General features: G+C 35.5%; 1 protein-coding gene across 1 annotated transcript; it reads right to left on the bottom strand.

The window, feature by feature from the left end:
- Positions 1–3,314: 3,314 nt before the first annotated feature.
- On the bottom strand, positions 3,315–10,537 carry LOC115981607 (probable RNA-dependent RNA polymerase 1). Its single transcript, XM_031103883.1, has 4 exons — positions 10,140–10,537; positions 6,300–8,140; positions 5,606–5,756; positions 3,315–4,724 (listed from the first exon to the last, which is right to left on the bottom strand). The coding sequence occupies exons 1-4, from the start codon at positions 10,365–10,367 to the stop codon at positions 3,942–3,944; spliced, it is 3,003 nt and encodes a 1,000-aa protein (XP_030959743.1). The 5' UTR covers positions 10,368–10,537; the 3' UTR covers positions 3,315–3,941.
- Between the last annotated feature and the right edge of the window lie 8,090 nt (positions 10,538–18,627).

Genomic DNA, 18,627 nt, shown 5'->3' with positions numbered 1-18,627 from the left:
CAAAACCCAGCACCAGTGCAATGAGAGAGAAGTCGTGCAATGAGAGATGAGAGGCCGTGCGATGAGAGATGAGAGAGTGGCCGTGTGAGATGGGTGAGAAATTTTGGTGATGAAGTTTCAGAGAGGAGAGAGCAGATGGAGAAAGAGAAGGAAGAGTGAGAAGAGCACAGAAAAATGAGAGGGATGAGAGAGAAATTCCGGGGTAAATAGGAGAATAAAATATTATTATTTTTTTTTGCAATTCGTGAACAGTACAATTCTATGTTTAGAATTGTACTGTAGCAATATTGCAAAAAAATTTGCAATACTGCTGTTTAACATTCACTGATGCAGGAGGTTTTTAGGTTTAAAATGTCAAATTCCTCTTAGATATGGCATTAGCATTCCCCAATGCTAATGCTCTACCAACAAAGAAGGTCACCATGTGAGATGCTTTTCTCTGCTGGAGCCTTAAGAACTTCATTGACTTTTTTCTACCATTGACGGCAAGTGCTTTATGAATATGGACTCCACTTCATCCATCATTCGAAGGGAGGGGCTTGCGTTCAGGGGAAGTTTTCACTGGACACGTCCGGATTTGAGGACGTGTCCAGTGAAAACTTTCACTGTACACAAGTCACACCCCTTTTACAAACCAAACAATACACACACAATTCCTCATTAGTACCATCACAGTATTCTCCAAAATCTTCTTACAGAAGGGTAAAAGTGTCAAAGACAAGATAGTACTGAAATTATTGGTAAGTAAGTATCCATTCGGATATAATTTATTTTTGCAAAAATTAAAAACTGAAAATATTGTAGTAAATAAGTAAAAAAACGTGGATGATATTTTGGTCCGTTTGGATACAATTTATTTTTATTGAAACTGAAAACTGAAAACATTGTAGCAAAATTATTTTTAAATGTGTGAATAGTATCGTGGGACCCATTTTTAATATTTTTTAACTTGTGAACAGTGCTAAACAGTGTATGAATAGTGCGTGAACAGTGCTCTTGTTCCCTAAAGCAGAAACACATACAGGAAAAAAAAAAAAAAAAACAAATACTTGGAGCACACGGTGACACAGCACAAGCACAAGCACAGAAGCTTCACAAAATTGAGTCACAAATTATGGGGTCCACATAAATAGTTTACTGACAATTGTAATGAGAAAGGGACAAAATTAGTCACTTTTTATGGTCTTAAGTTCAACACATATCACGTTTACCCAAGAAAAATTGAACACAGTACATATATTTAACTATTGCAATTCTGGAAAGTGCAAAACAAAGAGACAAAACCTTTACCTTTAAACAAAGAGACAAAAATTTTACTTTTAAACAAAGGGATGAAAAGCAAAGAACTAAAATCTGAAAAGATAAAAAAAAAAAAAGAAAGAAGAAGAGGGCAAAGGCAGTGCAGTGGCTGTGGCAAGAAGGACTGAAGGAGGCTGAAGGCAAAGAGAAAGAACTGAAAGAAGAAAAAGAAGAAGAATGCAAAGCCCAAGTCCTCAACGGAGACAGAGAGAGCGAGAGAGAGAGAGAGAGAGAGTCACTTGTTGAAAGATTTTTTCTATTCGGCAACTGCAAGACTGCTGCAACTGTGTGGCGACGTGTGGGAGAGACAAAGTTTCAGACTTTTCAATTTTTTTTGCCGTGTACAAGTAAGCCCTAGATACATTGGGATGAAAATTAGAATTTTTTTTCTCTTTTATTTGTTGAGATAATTGTTTTTTTGGCCTAATTTGTTGAGGTGATTATTAAAATACCTGTATTCGTTTTAAAGATGTTAAATGTGTAATTATTGTAATTTGTTTACATGTATTTGTGGATTATATTTTATTGAAATGAAAATTGTATTTATTTTTAGACTTTATATAGGTATATTATCAGGGATGGGGGGGCCAAAATGACAATTATTTAAGAATTTTCAAATTATTTAAGATATTTTTTTTTTTAAAAAAAATTTTGGAGGGGCAAAGCGGAAAATTTTTGGGGGGGCCAAGTTCCCCCTCGGTCCTCATGTGGCTCCGCCACTACATGCTTACCCATGCGAGAAAACTATTACACACTATGTCAGAAGGTCCTCTACAGTTCTGTACCCACTAAGGATCTGTTTCGATGGAAGAATGAGGCAGTAGGAGAATAGAAAATAAAGAAAGGATAAAAAAGTGGAAGGATAAAAAATATTTTAATTCTCTCTCGTAATGTTTAGTTTAAGATGAAAAAGTAGAAAGGTAGAAAATTCAGTTTGTATAGGTTTATTTTTATGTCCTTACTAAATTAAAGGAAAAAAAAGTAGCAAATTAGGAAAGAAAGAAATAAAGAAAGAAGGGATGAACCCAAAAAAAGGAAAAAAAAAATAAAAAGGAATGAAACACGGAAAAAAGAAAAAGAAAAAGAAAAAAAAAAGATCAACAGAGTGAAGTATAGAAAAAAACAAAAACCAAAGTAGGAAATAAAATATATTATATATAAAAAAAAAAAAGTAACGTTTGAACAGAAAATGACCAAAAAAAACACCAAAGACAAAAACCCAGTTTGCTTATTAAAAAAAAAAGAAAAAAAAAAAGAGAAAACAAAAACCAGTTAACGTTGAGCAACAGCTCAGCTGCACAAGGGTGCTTTTGTCAATTTTTGTTCTCTTCACAAATTCACAATCATTACTCACGTCCCAGTGGTCAAAAAAAAAAAAAACGTTACAAACACAGGTCCACACAAAAGGTCACAATTACACAATACAAAGTCACAAACTACGGTCCACACAACACATCACAGTCACAGTTCATAAAAAGTCAAACACAACACATCACAGTCACAGTTCATAAAAAGTCACAAACACAACACAAACGCAGAGGGTAGAGGGCAGAGGGTCAGAGGCAGAGCAATATGGCAAAGACAAAAAAAACATAAATATGAACTTGAGAGAGGAGAGAAATTTCTCAGATTAACCATGCCTTAGCCGATTCAACTCGTGTGTGAGATGAGTGTGAACATCAGCAGATGTAGATCAAGGATCTGAGGAGCAGCAGCAGCATCAGTAACACTGAATCTGATTTGAGGAAAAAGAACAGCAGCAGGCTAGCAGTGATGGAGGCGTTGAGGTCGTCTCGAGTGGAGGAAGAGTGAGGTTAGACTAAAAATTTGAGAATTTTAATTTAGGTTTTCAGTCCATATTTATTTTTTATTTTGTACTTAATTTGATGTTATACTGTAGACAATTTAATTCGTTTAAACTAAAAGATTTGCCTGTTATTTTTTTTTTATTTTTTTATTTTTTGGGGGCTATTAGGACCAAAATTTAAAATTTCAACTTATATATATAAACTGGCTTTTTTTTTTTTTTTTCGTCTAGGTTTGACCTTGATGAGAAAATAAAATGATGAACTAACAATGTGTACTCATAGACTACAACATCACAACGGACATGAATTTTGCTGTTGCTGAAAAATGGAAGGATTAGTTTATTTTAGTCACAAATTACAAGGTACCTTAAGAAAAAAGACAATATACCCTTCCAATTTTTTCAAGGTTATTATGGTTTAGTCAGACACTTGCTCTTCCGAATATTCATGCATGTTAATGTGGAATAGACAGCAGCCACATGTTCTTAAAACAATGAGTAAGGTATCTAGTTCTTGATTATCTGATATCATGTGCCAAGATATTCTCAAGGAGAAATGGACCTGAATGCACCACTAGATGTTGAAGAATAAGAAAATATGACAAGAAACTAAGCATATATTTTCCAACAGGAATTGAAACATAATTTATAGCCCCAATCATCTGCCTGGAGCATTTACATGTAGTTTATCAACAACCATGTACCAATAACAATAAGCAAGAATAAATAGTAATTAAACAAGCAAATTTCTTAAATACATACTTAGGATCTCATACTAAACTTCTCAATCCAAGATCAATTCATGACTCAACTAACGCTCCAATCCCAACATGTCTCAAGCTATTCTGTTTCTCAGTTGATCCTTCTTGATCTGGATAAGCTTGTCAAAGACACACCATGGAAAACTGAGGAAATGAGCTCTATCCATTCCCTCATTGCAGCAACCCCAATAGCTATGGTGATATGTCACATGGTACCAAGCCGATGCTTTTGCTTTGACAATATCAGTTTCAGAATCTGACTCACTTCCCTTGAGGAACCAGCTCCTAGCTTCCTTTCTTAGTGCCATTACAGAAAAATTAATTTGTTCCAAATCCCTCCTCTTATCAAAGGATTTTGAAATTGTCAATATGTTTCCACTAAGTATTTCAGCTTCAGTTTCAATCCCATAGTAATCCATCAAACTCCCCAGCTTGTGATCATACTCCCTTTTGCAATAGAAAGCATCACTGATGTAGTCCTCGAAGCCGTCTACTTCCATGTCAGGATCATAACACCGCATTGCTACTTCTGAGGTGAAGGGTGTCACAGGGCTCGTGTGCGATGCAAGGTCTTTCACCTCTCGAAAAAGCTTTCCTATCACACGTTCTGATTTGTAGGTGCGTTTATCAGGCTTTTCCATGAAATCTGGATATACCTTAACACGCAGATAATGGGGTATTTCGGCAACAATACCACTTTTTGGGAAGTCAACCGCAATTGAGTGTAGATTTGCAAGCTTAATACATTTAGGACTCATTGCCCTACGGGGCTCATTATCTGCAAAGACAATGTGGGCATTATCGATGATTCCTAGACGGTCGTTGAGTATGTAGTCGACGAAATACTCTTGAACTTCCTGTAGCACAAAGGTGACATGCTTTGTTATGTAAGGTATAGAAGGATGTTACAGATGGGATGGAAAATATGAGGAATCAATGCAATCTTTAAATGCATTAGTGTGGAACGTGTGTTGCATTACTACCTTTTTTTTTCTTTTTCTTTTTTTGAGAAAGTGTTGCATTACTACCTAGTAGAGAGAATCAATACCATTAAATATGACTCACTCCAGCCTAGATTTCTCTATCACTCAAAATGTTAGGAATAACAAATGGAATGCCCATAAGGTCCGGCATTTCTAGATTTGATCAAAATAAGGAAATTCATGCTTAGAATTTCCAGATTCCCAACTAATTCCCGGATAGCAAGACAGAGCCTTTAACAAAATTATACATATTTGTTGCAGACTTTTCTCAATGATCCTAAATATCCAAAAAAGAGTGTTTCGATCAAGCATATGTGATATGTGCCTAGCTTATTCTTTTGTGCTCATTAATATTATTAAAGAACACAATGCATTGGCGAATAATATAACATGAATAGAAAAGATAATTGTTTAGAGTATGGAAACAATACTTTTCCCACTTGACAAAAAAAAGTTTGGAAACAGTTTCGTAAATGACTACTCATTAGATGCACAAGAATATACACAGCCATATATAAACTAAATGCTCAATTGTCTTTAACATATAAAAACCCAAGATCGCAGAGGTTAGATGATCGAAACAAGGTGTATTCTCATCAGGTGGTACAAGCAAATGAATAGACATTTGTTCAGAAAGAGCTATTATACCCTTCTTTTATAGTGCAGTTTTATGCATATATTAATTGCAGAGGCAAATTAAAATGTGGTGTGCACAAAATATGCATGGCTTGTTACTACATATAAAGTGAAATTACCTCTATTGTAACATCATGATCAAGTGGCTTAGTTTTTGCTCCGATATACTCCATTGGTTGAATTTGTCGGGGAGGAATAAGATCAGGGTCCCAACAGACGAAGTACAAATCTCCATCCAAGTCACTCCCAGAACATTCATTTGGATGAGGTCTAATACAATTGTTCAACTAAAGTTAGTAAATTATTTATTTATTTAATTAGGTGGTGTCTTGCCAAGGCAAGAGAACAAATAAAGACAAATAACACAACATCCCAGTATGCAAGTACAATATAAAATTATTTGATGAGAATGCCAAAAAGGTTAGATTTTTTTCTATCCTAGAAGTGGTGAAAAAAGACATTGTATGTGTGCAAACTTAATATAAAATAAGGTAAGATAACAACATATTATATATGGACATACAAATAGACAAGCTACCATCATGGTAATTTACCTACTGGAGGAGAATATGTTGCATATCATTTAAGTAAGATACATATTATATCCATGCATGCAACATAGAAGTATAAATGGCTCATTATATATCCTACATATTCATGTATATGTAAGTAAGCAAAGGTATACATAAATGTGTATAAACTGATGCTGGAATAGGATTATGTATAAACTCTATATGTATGTGAATCTCTCTGTGCAAATATTATAGGATTTCATGCCTTAGAATTATCTACAATGGGATATCACAGTATTACCTTTTTCCCTTTTGCGGAAAAACAACACAATCCGCCAGGTGGTGCAAAGCCGGCACATCAACAGCCTTTAGAACACGCACATCTCCCGGATGCAGACATGGATTTTTAGCAACAACTACCTCACCCTCAAAAATTAAATTGTTCGGGATTGAGCTGCTGGGGCGAAACATATGGGAGAAATCATTAGAAAGCTGCCTACTAGAGCGAGAAATTTGGACAAATACTTCACCATATTCCAATGTCCTGGTCTCATCTAGACATCCCATCATACATCTCCCATTTGGAATAAATATCCTACTTTTGAGCCGTAATTCTAGCAACTTAGATGCACGAAGTGTTCGTAGCATCATTGAAAGAAATGGTTCTGTGTCAGCCTGATAGCCACAGAAAAGCATTTCCTTTAGAACCTTTGTCTTCTCTCCTGGGAATATCAATTCCAATGCTTCCTGTGAGCGCAACGGATCTGTTAACAAAGCATCTAGCTGTTCTATAGCCTCCTTTTGTTTCTTTTCAAAAACTAGATCCATAACTCCGAGGGTGGACAAAAGAGTGATTATTTGACGATTAAGAAAACAAGGTTGGTACCTACTCCATTCCAAGACATCTAGTTTGATGTTTTCTGATTTGTACTTACACATGCTCTTTCTCAATGACAACTTCTTTGAAGAAGTTGGATCAACAGCCACAACACCTTTGTACCCACCATATCGAATTTGAAATGCAGATGGAACATAATTTTCTAGGCCACATTTTGCAGCCACCTCTCTAGCCAATTCTGCAGATATCTTACCTATACCATCTGAGAAACAGTATGAGATTCCTTTCCTTTCAATTTCTACATCAGGAATATTTTCAACTTCATGCCTACTAACGCTCACTGTTTCTCTTGAAGAGCTGAAAGATTGACCCAATCTGGCAGAATATTTTGCCACATTCCTAATCTCGCGAAAATCACCCATCCACTCTCTGATATCTGCTGCAGTCAGGCCAGTTCTTGAAGCAAACATCCAAACAGAATTTTCTCGTAATTGACTGTTTGAATAGGCAAGAAACTCGAACTTCTTACCACCAATAACTATGCCATTTCGTAAAATGGACAGTATCCTGTCATAAATGCCAGTTTGCCTCTCCCCATTTGCCGAAGATGCACACGATGATAGAACTGTTGCGTGTAGTTTATCCAAGTCCTCATCAACAAACGAAACACGAAGAAAGTTATCAATATCCTCAGGATAGTTGCGTAACACACGATTGGAGAGGTTCACCTCAGGACCACAGAAATACACTTTAGATGGAGTTACTTGAACCCTGTTTACATATACCAACCCATCATTTAAAGATATGGCAACAGTTTTAAGAAGTCTCCTCGATGTGGCATATTTTCTGTACTGCTCCTTAAGCCAGCGTACAGGTTCATAGCAGCATTCTTTCAAATGAGACAGTTTGTCCAAGGCACTTTCTATATACTCAATTGTTATTCTCTTAGGATCGACCAACCGATAAAATTTTTCATCAATTGCTTGCCCAGGAAGATAACCATGCTGAATTAAAGAGTTGATCTTAAACAAGATTTTGTAAGGCAAGTCAAAGCCTTCGGATGGATTCAAAGTAGGGACTAGTCCTGAACTGCAAGAGAGAGCAATACCTTGCTTCAGAACAAAAGGGCCCTCATTTTCCTTATATGAGACAAAATCTCCATGAAATTTTGGAAGCTGGCCCTCCTGTGGGAGCTCCAAACATAGAGCAGAAGATTGGCCAATGCAGCATGACGGAGTGAAATCAACTTCTCGGACCCAATGACGAGTATGATCTTGCACATAAATCCGAGGAGCTCCAAGTAACTAACAATGTAAAGAAAAATTAATTAAGACAAGAAAAAAGAATTCAATTTTCAATATCACATAAATCTATGCAGGTTCAACCTATATAAAAGAAGACAAGGGGCTCTACCAATAACATTGACAGGCATTATTTCAAAAGTAATGAAGTTAAGCATTCTTGACTTGAAAATGTAAATAAGTATATTTTTGCGATACCCTGGATTGATTGGATATTGAATTGAATTCGTTGAGTGTGTGCTGTGTGGGTCTAAGTCTACATCAAGTATATACTAGGTCAATCTAAGCTTTATAAACAACTATGAGGCCTCAACTATTACCTGACTATACCTTTTGAGGTATAGTACAATTTATTTCATCTTTTGGTATTAGCTTAAAAAAAAAAAAAAAAAAAAAAAAAAAAAAAAAAAAAAAAACAGAAGAAGAATAAGCTAGTGGTTATCTCTAATCACTAAGTGATACTAGGTTCTACTTGATGGGGGAAAGAATAGGGGTGAGTTATATATATCTTCATATCTTGAGTGGGTAGAGAAAGGATCAGCCCATGGTATATAAATCAAAAGAGAAGGGTTGGTAGTCAGATTTGTGTTATGGATGCCCTTTGATGTTGTGATGTGGTGACCTCCACTTTATGAAGTCAGCTAACACTGGAGCCACGGGGTAGGGTGTCCACCCAACCAATATTAAGCTGTGGAATATGAGACATATATAGCTGGGATGGGATCTTTGTATTTAGGCTAAAGGGAAGAAAGATGTCAAACAAATAAAATGATTATCCTTCTAGTTTTATCTTAAAATTCACGGAAGAGTTTTCAAGAAGTCCGCCTTCAAGATATGGAGACACATCAAGCATTAGCTTTTCCTCTAATCTTCTTAGTCAATGTTGTAATGTGAAAAAATAATAATAATAACAATAAAACCAAGGTGAGGATAAGAGTCCACTTGCCTTGTGGAAATCGTTTTCTTAAAGTAGCACAACCACTAGACCTTAGGACCACTAGAAAAATATAGCCAATGAAAGAGGAATAACAAGAAACCTTTGGACAGGTTGTGTAATAGGTAAACCACAGACACATCATACTCTAGAGCAGGATTGAACTATCCAACTAGAAGGCAATCATAAAAAGCTTTGGTTCCCCCCTTACAAAGTGCATTCAAAAGGTGTAAAATGTAGTTCTCTATTAGTCTATTATGTAAAAAGTAATCACACTGGAACCTTAATCTTAGCTTCCCTAATTCTACTTCTCAAGAAATATGTATATTACTAACACATACAATATGGAGTTCCAGCTTCTGAAAAGGGAGCCAATAATGCTTTCATAACCAAAATTTTGTTGAAAATTGAAACTTCACCAACCATTTTTCTCCAACCCCATCAACAGGATGATAAGTATGACTAATTGCGAAAAACCTTAAAAATAAGACATGAATAGTAGAGCATAAATGCTTACACATGCTAAGAAGCCTAAATTGGGTCCCTTTAAGTCCCATTGTATGGATATACAACACCTGTTTCCAAGGAAGACCAAATTCCAGTATTCACTAGTGGCTCTACACCATTCTTGATCAACTAGAGATAGGTTGTATAATAGAAGGAGTTCTTTGCCCATTTTATTTCTTAAATCCAAATGGAACACTTCAAAACGTAATTACGAACTGTAGTTACAAGTTAAAGGTGTAATATGCTAAAATATGATTAGTAGATTTTAACACACACACACTCACTGTTACAATCAACAACCATAATTAAGGGAGAAATATGGTTACTAACTCTATGCGTGTCTGTAGGACTATGAACACACCCACACATTGTGATGTACTAGCCCATTTCCTACTTTATTAAAATTTTTCCAAATTAGAACTATCACCCATGTCAATTTATTCCTCGTAGCTTTGCAAAGGAAACAACAACAAGAAGAATAATTTGTTTGAATGTTAACTATAAAAAGCATGGAGAGCAGCAAATTGTGAAAATTTATAATTAATGTTTTAACCAGCTAACCTGAATGAGAAGAAACCTTTTAGCTTGACCACGTGGATGATGGAGCTCAATCTTCCAAATGTTCTCATAAGAGAGTTCAAGCTTGTATTCTTCAGAAAGATCAGAGAAATAGAAGTACAAATTTCTCATTTTCGAGTCAAATCTGACAAAAACATTTTCTTGTTCCCAGAGCACAGAAAAAGTTTCCCTTGAAGTCTGATATCCAAGGTGCAATGCTATATTATCCATGGTATATTATCTAGAGCACAGCAACAAGTGTTGATTATCCAAGAAGACTATGATTTCTGAAATTCTGCAAATTGGCTGTCATTAGAACCACATTTCCAATTAAGGTATTCAATGAAAAAAGTTCAAAAACTATTAATCATAGTAAAAAATTAGACAGGCTTACAATGTAAATAATTTGAACAAAAACAAATAAAAAGCAAATTGAAAGGGGTTCAAATATCCCCATTCCATTTTTTTCCCAAGTCTTTATATATATGTCCCCGCTGGTTATATCACTATCTAGGAATGGTTTACAGTAGTTCCAAATACTTAGCTGCATTTAGTCTTTCCATGGATTGGTTTCAACTAGTAAGACCATTAGCCAGGTAGGAGAAGAACTAAAACAAAAATTTAAAACTATATCTCTAAAGCCTATAAACCTAAAATGAAATTACATAAATATTAACAGCCTAGCCAAGTAATACCGGTTTAAGTTTTACATATCAATGCACCTTACACATGAAGTATTATCATATACTAATAAGAGAAAACCCACAAAACTAAATCAAAGTGACCACATGGATATCTTTCAAGACCAAAAAAGAATAATAATAATAATAAATGGAGCCCAAAAAAATAAACAGGAAAACATTAGAAAACTACTAAAAAAAAAAAACTCTTCTTTCATGTGCATTTGAAAGTGGAAATCAAATGTCAAATTTAGCTGACTGTCATGCTCAAAAACGCAAAGGTTGCAACATTGATGCAATCAAATCATCAAAACCATTTTCAAAATTTCAACACATGTACTAAACAAATATTCAATGCACATTAATGTACTTCGAAGATATTAAATCTCAAAGAAATACTAACCCAAAACATTAAATAAAAAAATAAAAAAATAAAAAAGTAAAAAGGAATAGCTATAAATTGTGTTGTCTAGTTACATTATGGAAAAAAATTAACATTTTGACAGCAATTGAAACCAGGATGAAAGAGGCTTCAAATTCTTGTTTTTCTTGACATTCTTCAACCATATATATGAAAGTGTGATTAAGAGAAATGGAAGTGAATGATTGAAAGTAAGCAAGAGAGTCTCACCTTAAAAGCTAAGCAGAGAGAGAAGTAGAGAAAATATGTTGCAGTGAAAGAAGTAAGGCTCATGATCAAACTATATATAGACAGAGTAGAGAGCAGTGTGGCGCCAAGATAAGTGTCATGATTCCCTGCTTCGCGGGGACTATAGTATATGAATTACTTCTGCTGATATGTGAAGCTGACGTAGACATTTTCTGAGGTAATTGACACGTGGCGGCGTTCGATTGCTTTTCCAAGGAACATTATCAAAAGCTATGATGTCTGTCTTTTTTTTCTTTTTTTTTCTAGTTACAAATTTCATTATCAGATTCCTCAAAGAATCTCAGACACTTGGTCTCTAAGCCGTTGACGAGGAAGGATCTAGTGTGAGAGTTACAGAAACTTCACACACCTCCAAGCCAAAGATTTGAGAACATGTCAGCAAAGTTAGTACAAGTACCACTTTGTAGCATTATGAGGTGGCAGTACATGATTGGTAGCATTGCTTATTCTTAACACACTATTATGAGCATTATGTATTTCGGCATAATTGTGCTAATGACTAGTAAGGACCAAAAACTCATTTGCTTATCAACTTGTTTATATAGTTGTTGCACTTATTAGTTGTTCTTACCATTTCTAATGCAACTGTCGAATGAGTGTTTTTAACTCTGAATATTATCAAAAATAAGTTTCGCAAAAAAAAAAAAAAAAAAAAAGAAGATAATTTTCCAACAAACTCTTTGATTTTGATTTTGTACATTAAAAATGAAATTGCTGTAAAATTTAATACATAATTAATCACAAAATTATTATTATTATTTTATACATTGATTTATGCCAAGCTTAATAGAAAAGGTTGCAAAGCCTGTCTCATGTGGAAGTGGGAATCATCTAATTCTAATTTTTAACTTGGATATTTTTTTTCTTTGGTGGGCCAAGCAGAATGTAAAGTTCCACACTGAAACTGATAACAAGAAAGGAGGAGTGCCTTTTGCTATCCATGATGCTGAATTCCCCCTTGACCTGCAAGGAATTAGCCAAAAAAAAGGAAATGATAGTACAACACTAAAAGCAATGATGGAATTGAATTTTTTTGACCTCTTAAGTGATAGAGAAAAGTGGAAACTTTGGGAACAAGGACGCGGAGACTTAGTAACATGGGGGAGAACTTTGTTTGATTCTTTGGCCAAACTACACTTCTTTATGTGCATATAAGATTCTAGAAAAACACGCTCTACTTCTTTCCTTTGCGTTATTAAAATATATTATGGGATTAAATAGAAAAGAAAAAGAAGGATCTAGACTATATGATTACTGCAGGTATATTAAAACGAATACAATTCTAAGCACATCAAGTTAATAAAAAGTGTTGGTTAAACTAACACTTCTTTTTACACATTAGGTACCCAAAAAGGAAAATTTACTAGGATAAAATAAATAAGAGCGAAGTATTGTTGAGTTTAGGTGAGATGAAGTTGGAGGGTAGGACCAATAATATGTGGACTCTTTAGGGGACTGTCTTTTGGGTTTTGACCCAGCTAAAGCCACAGCTTGAGAAATCAGCTTTGATTTCTTCCATATAAGTTCGAAGAGTTTACAAGCTGGAAGGTGACTGGAACCCACCACCACATCCATACAAATTTTCGTTTTCTACTACCGTCAGATTGTCCAAAAGCAGTCCAAACCATACATACTATGTGTCCAGTACTTCTAAATAATTAAAAAATAAAATCTGCCAGTGGCCTTTCGGCCAAATCAACAATTAACTGGTTATATATCCGTCGATTGGATCCACAACATCTCCATCTTAAAAGGGAAAAAAAAATAAAATTTATGTACCTTTATATTTATTTATATAATTTTTTTCAATTATAATAGAGAAAAATATTTGAATCCTAAATATCTCAATTTAAAAATATCAAAAAGTGACAACTAAGTTACGTTGCTCAATCATATTAGTTCATATATACAAGTTACTTTTTTAAGTGACTAATAACTCGATTTCAAATGGGTATGATGATATAATTCTAATTTCTAAAACCATTCCTATTAACTCTCTCCCTTTTTGGTTTTTTTTGTTTTTTTTTGTTTTTTGTTTTTTGTTTTTTTTTTTTGTTTTTTGTTTTTTTTTTTTTTTAATTTTCAGTTAGGCCAAAAACCTTAATGATGTGGACCAATCAGTCACAAGGCTTCCCTTCTCTGAAACTAACAAGAGAGAGGGGGAATCTTTTGTTCCCATTGGAAATTCCTCCTTGTTATGCAAGAATTAATTGAACCAAAAGGGCGATGAGATTGAATTGACGTTAATTATTCCTCTGTGTACTAAATACTTGGTACTTACACTCAGGAAACTTGTTTTGGTTGCATTGGAATGGAGCATCTTTTTAAGACTTATGTAAATTTTTTTTTTTTTTTTTTTTTTTTGAGAAATAAGACTTATGTAAATTGATTGGCCAGACTACCTCAGAGAACCAATCACATTTCTTTCAATGTGAAATTACTACATCAAATTCTAGTTTCAAATACTTATTCAACACGTTGTTTTTGGTTGCGTTGGAAAGTAGAGTTGTCCAGATTCAATCCGTTACCAATTGTCATAGGAACTATTTTCAAAACTTAATGCAAATGCCCATATATATGAAGCATTGAGAATCATTGTTTCATCTCATTACTAGGGTTTAATCCCTGCTTATATAAAAAACTGATTGATGTCTTGATCTGATAATAAAAAGCTATTATTACGAGTAGATACCATAGGTTAAAACTCTCTAAAAAAAACTCATTAGTATCATTTCTTTTTTAGTAAAAGATGATAGTCATGTGTTTGGAAGTGTTTGGGTTTCAAATTTTGAAATTTCAGAATTTAGATTTTACCTCTTAAAGTTTTATTCCACTTGCATTAATAGTCCCTCCATCCACATTTTCCATTTAGTGCCACATAAACTTTTCACATATGTTTAGTTTATCTAATAAAATGATGCCACATAAAGAGCTTTTTCAATAAAAGACTATAGTCATGCGAATTATTTTTGCTAGTCGCGGGTCCACACAATGCATGATACAGTAACAATTTTTAGTGTCAATATAGTTCACCAAAAAGTTTGGTTCTTCTTCCAACTAGACAACATAATCCATCATCATAAAAAACTTATTTCGTGAAGCCTTGTCTTATTGTATCAACTATTTTGAGTGCTAGTAGAAAAATGAATATGATCATTAATTCCTATTAGAGAATGGAAAGGCCAATAAATTTATTAATAAATGAATTTCTACCATGGTATGTTGAACTTGAATAACTTATACATTGCAAGATTGTAGATTATAATATTGAACTTAATATCATAAATCATTAAATTTCTTATCCCTTTATAAAAATAAAAATTAAAAATATATCCTCAATTGGTCTTCAAATTAAAACCATATCATATCAAAACACTAAAATTTCGTAACTCACTCAAAAACTAAAATACAAATATCAGTTAGGAATGGGTGGGGGGAGGGGGGGGGGGGGAAGAGAGAACAGAAAGAAAGATAATACCACAAATCATTGAATTAAAATAATAATATTACTTTTTGTCATCTTGGACGAAAGTGACTCAAATGGACCGAAATGGAATGAGGTGGACCAAAATGAACTGAATTGTAACCAAGACTGAAATAGACTGAATGGACCAAAGTGGACCAAATTTGAAGGCACGTATCAATAACAATCCTATACATTGATTTAGTTACAGGCAAATTTACATGTTTACATACTTTTTTTCTTCTTTTTTTTCCTTGGGAAGTGATAGATTTTTTTTTTTTTTGAAAACCAAACCAAACATATTCATTCATTAAGAGAAATGGAGTCCAAGTACAAAGCGTCAAGGGCTAGAGGTGGAGACTCCTCCATCAAAAAAATATCCTCATCTATCAACCTAGCATAGCGAGCTAAGGAGTGGGCTACAGTATTAGCATTACGTTTGACACAACTAAACGACTGACATCTACTACCTGTAGCTAGCAAACGGATATCCGTATAAATATTACCCATTCTAGACCGTAAAGCCTTCAAGGAAGTAATGGATTTCATGTCGGTAGCATTATCACCCTCTATCACTAGCTCCTCAAAACCAGCGTCCACAGCGAACTCCAAAGCTCTCTGACACGTAAGCACCTCAGCCTCTTCACTATCAACAATTGCAAGCCCTTTGGCTGACATGGCAGCCATAACCTCCCCTATGTTGTTTTGAATAATCGCCCCAAACCTTGATGAACTTGTATCGGCAAACACTGCGGCATCGAAATTCAATTTGTATGATGAACCCAATGGAGATCGCCATGTCTTCACTGAATCAACAGTGTTCGAAACAATCAAATGCACTTGTGCCACCCAAAACTCCTCTAGATAATATTTAGCCTGTTGGTTCAATCTGCCAAGATCTTGGATGACGCCCCCATGCACTATAGAATTCATTGGTTCCAGATTAACCAACACTAACCCAAAACAGTTCCAGTTTTTCCTCAGTTGGCGTTGCATATGTTCTACCAGCTGCATTATATCCACATGCCCAGTCGTTCCCTTCTGCAAATAGCTTGGATAACCAACCCATGTATCTTGGGCTAACCCACATTCCTACAATACATGATATCTAGATTCCTTGGCTAATAAGCACACCTCACACCTGTCATCCTCAAGGATTTTCCTTCGAGCCAAGTTCACTCGAGTAGGTAATATATCCAGGCAGACCCTCCAACCAAACACTTTTATTTTGTTTGGTATCTAAAGTTTCCACATCTTCGCCCAAACCAAGCTTCCAAAGACCACCCCTGAACTCCCGCCTTTATCAGCTTCTTACTTTGAGATAAGCCTAGCCGTGTGATATCCATATTTCACTGAGTAATCCCCACTCTTAGTATGCAACCAAAATAACACATCTGGGGCTTGTCTGTGACTTAAGGGAATGAGCAAAATAGCCTCTGCATCTGACCTATGAAATTTAGTCTCAACCATCTCACGGTCCCAAGAATTTGTCCTCCAATCAATAAGTTCCAAAACCCGTCACTCCTATTCCTCCTCCACTGATGGTTAAAGTACCTGGTTTGTGATCTGATGCGGTATCCACTTGTCAGCTATAACCCGGATGGCAGACCCATCCTTCACCCTCCAACAACATCCTTGTTTGAGATTTGGTTGGGTAGCCATTAAGCTCTTGCACATGTAAGAGCTATTAGGGACATCTGAGGCATCTAGAAAGTGAAATCTTGGGAAGTACCAGGCTTTAAAGCACTTATAGAGCAGAGAGTCATTTTCTTGAATCAACCTCCACCCTTGCTTGGCTAACATAGCCAAATTAAAGTCCTTCAAGTCACGAAAGCCCATACTGCCTTCTTTTTTTGGATGAGATAACACCCCCCAATTTTTCCAATGGATCTTCCTTTTGTCTCTTGTCTGACCCCACCAAAATCTTGCACACAAAGCATTGAGTTCATTACAAAGCCTAGCAGGTAGCAAGAATACCCCCATCATATATGTGGGAATGGATTGGGCTATAGCCTTTATCAACACCTCTTTGCCCGCTCTTGATAACATTTTCCCTTTCCATCCTTGCACCTTTTTCTAGACTCTATCCTTCAAAAAAAGAGAAAGCTTGATATTTTGATCGACCAAGAAGCATGGGTAGCCCCAAATATGTCTCAAATCTTTCCACCTCCTTCACCCCCAACATAGATTTTATGATTTCTCTTTGCCCACCATTCGTGTTGCTACTAAAGTACATAGATGATTTTTCAAAATTGATGCACTGACTAGATGAATCCGCGCATAACTGAAGAATATTTGCAACGTACTGCACCTCCTTCAGAGAAGCCTGACAAAATAGTAATGAGTCATCAGCAAAAAGGAGATGGGATATCTGAGGTGCACTTCTACAAACTACCACGCCTTTAAGCCACCCCTCCTCTTCTAGCAGTGAACCCCTCTGCACATAGCAAGAATAGATAAGGAGATAGTGGATCGCCTTGGCGAAGTCATCTTGAAGGCATTATTTTCCCATATGCTTTGCCGTTGATACATACTGAAAATGAGGGTATGGAGACACAACACATCACCCTTTCAGTCCATAAATAGTGAAACCCAACCTGACCATTATGCCCTTCAAAAAGTCCCATTCAACATGATCATAGGCCTTGTTTATGTCCAATTTCAGTGCTAATGAACCCTTCTTGCCTATTTTCTTGCAATGCATGGTGTGCAAGGTCTCATATGCTACAAGCACATTATCATTTATCAGTCTACCTGGAACAAAAGCACTCTGAGTAAGAGCTATCAACTTAGGAAGAGTCAGTTTCAGTCTGTTAGCCATAACTTTTGAAATAATTTTATAAATAACATTACATAGACTAATAGGTCTAAAATCTGAAATTTTTCAGGAGACTTCACCTTTGGAATAAGCACAATATGAGTATAATTAATTTCAGGAATCATATTACCATAATTCAAGAAATCTAGAATAGCTGCAATCACATCATCCCCAACAATATGCCAATATTTTTGGTAAAAAAGGCCATTCATACCATCAGGTCTAGAAGCTTTTGTTGGTCCTATTTGGAACAACACTGCTTTGATTTCCCCCGCACTATAATCACTAGACAAAATATCCCGCATGTTCGGGGTCACCTTATGTTACACTGCACTAAGATATTCCTCCATTCTTTGACATATGCCTAAATGAAAAATACTCTCAAAGTACTTAATTGCCACCCCAACAACCTCCTCTGGCTCTTTCACCCATCCATTGTTTTAGTCTCTAACTCCATGAATGAAATTTCTCCTTTGCCTTTGAAAGGCTTTGGAGTGAAAATATCTGGTATTCCTATCCCCATGCTTTAACCATGAGGCCCTAGATCGTTGTGCCAAATATATCTCCTATTTAAGAAGCAAGTCATCAAGAATCCTACTTGCTGCCAAAAATTCAGATTTGTTCTCCATCGTTGGTTCAGCCATGCTAAGATCTTCAACCCTTTTTTTGTACTTTCTTGATTTCTTCCTCATCCGGGTAAGTATTAGTAGCACCCCAAGCCTCCAAATCGGATCCACACCTGCTGATTTTCTCCTTCACACTTCTCAAACCCAGTTCCATGTTTCCCATAAAACCCCACGCCTCATTAATTACCTTTTCACAATCGTCCCTCATCAACCAATCTTTTTCAAACTTGAATG

This window comes from Quercus lobata, chromosome 3, assembly GCF_001633185.2.
Source record: "Quercus lobata isolate SW786 chromosome 3, ValleyOak3.0 Primary Assembly, whole genome shotgun sequence".
In the NCBI taxonomy this organism is placed as follows: Eukaryota; Viridiplantae; Streptophyta; class Magnoliopsida; order Fagales; family Fagaceae; genus Quercus; species Quercus lobata.
Note: the sequence above shows the minus strand (reverse complement) of the source record. Positions and strands in the feature narration are given on the sequence as shown.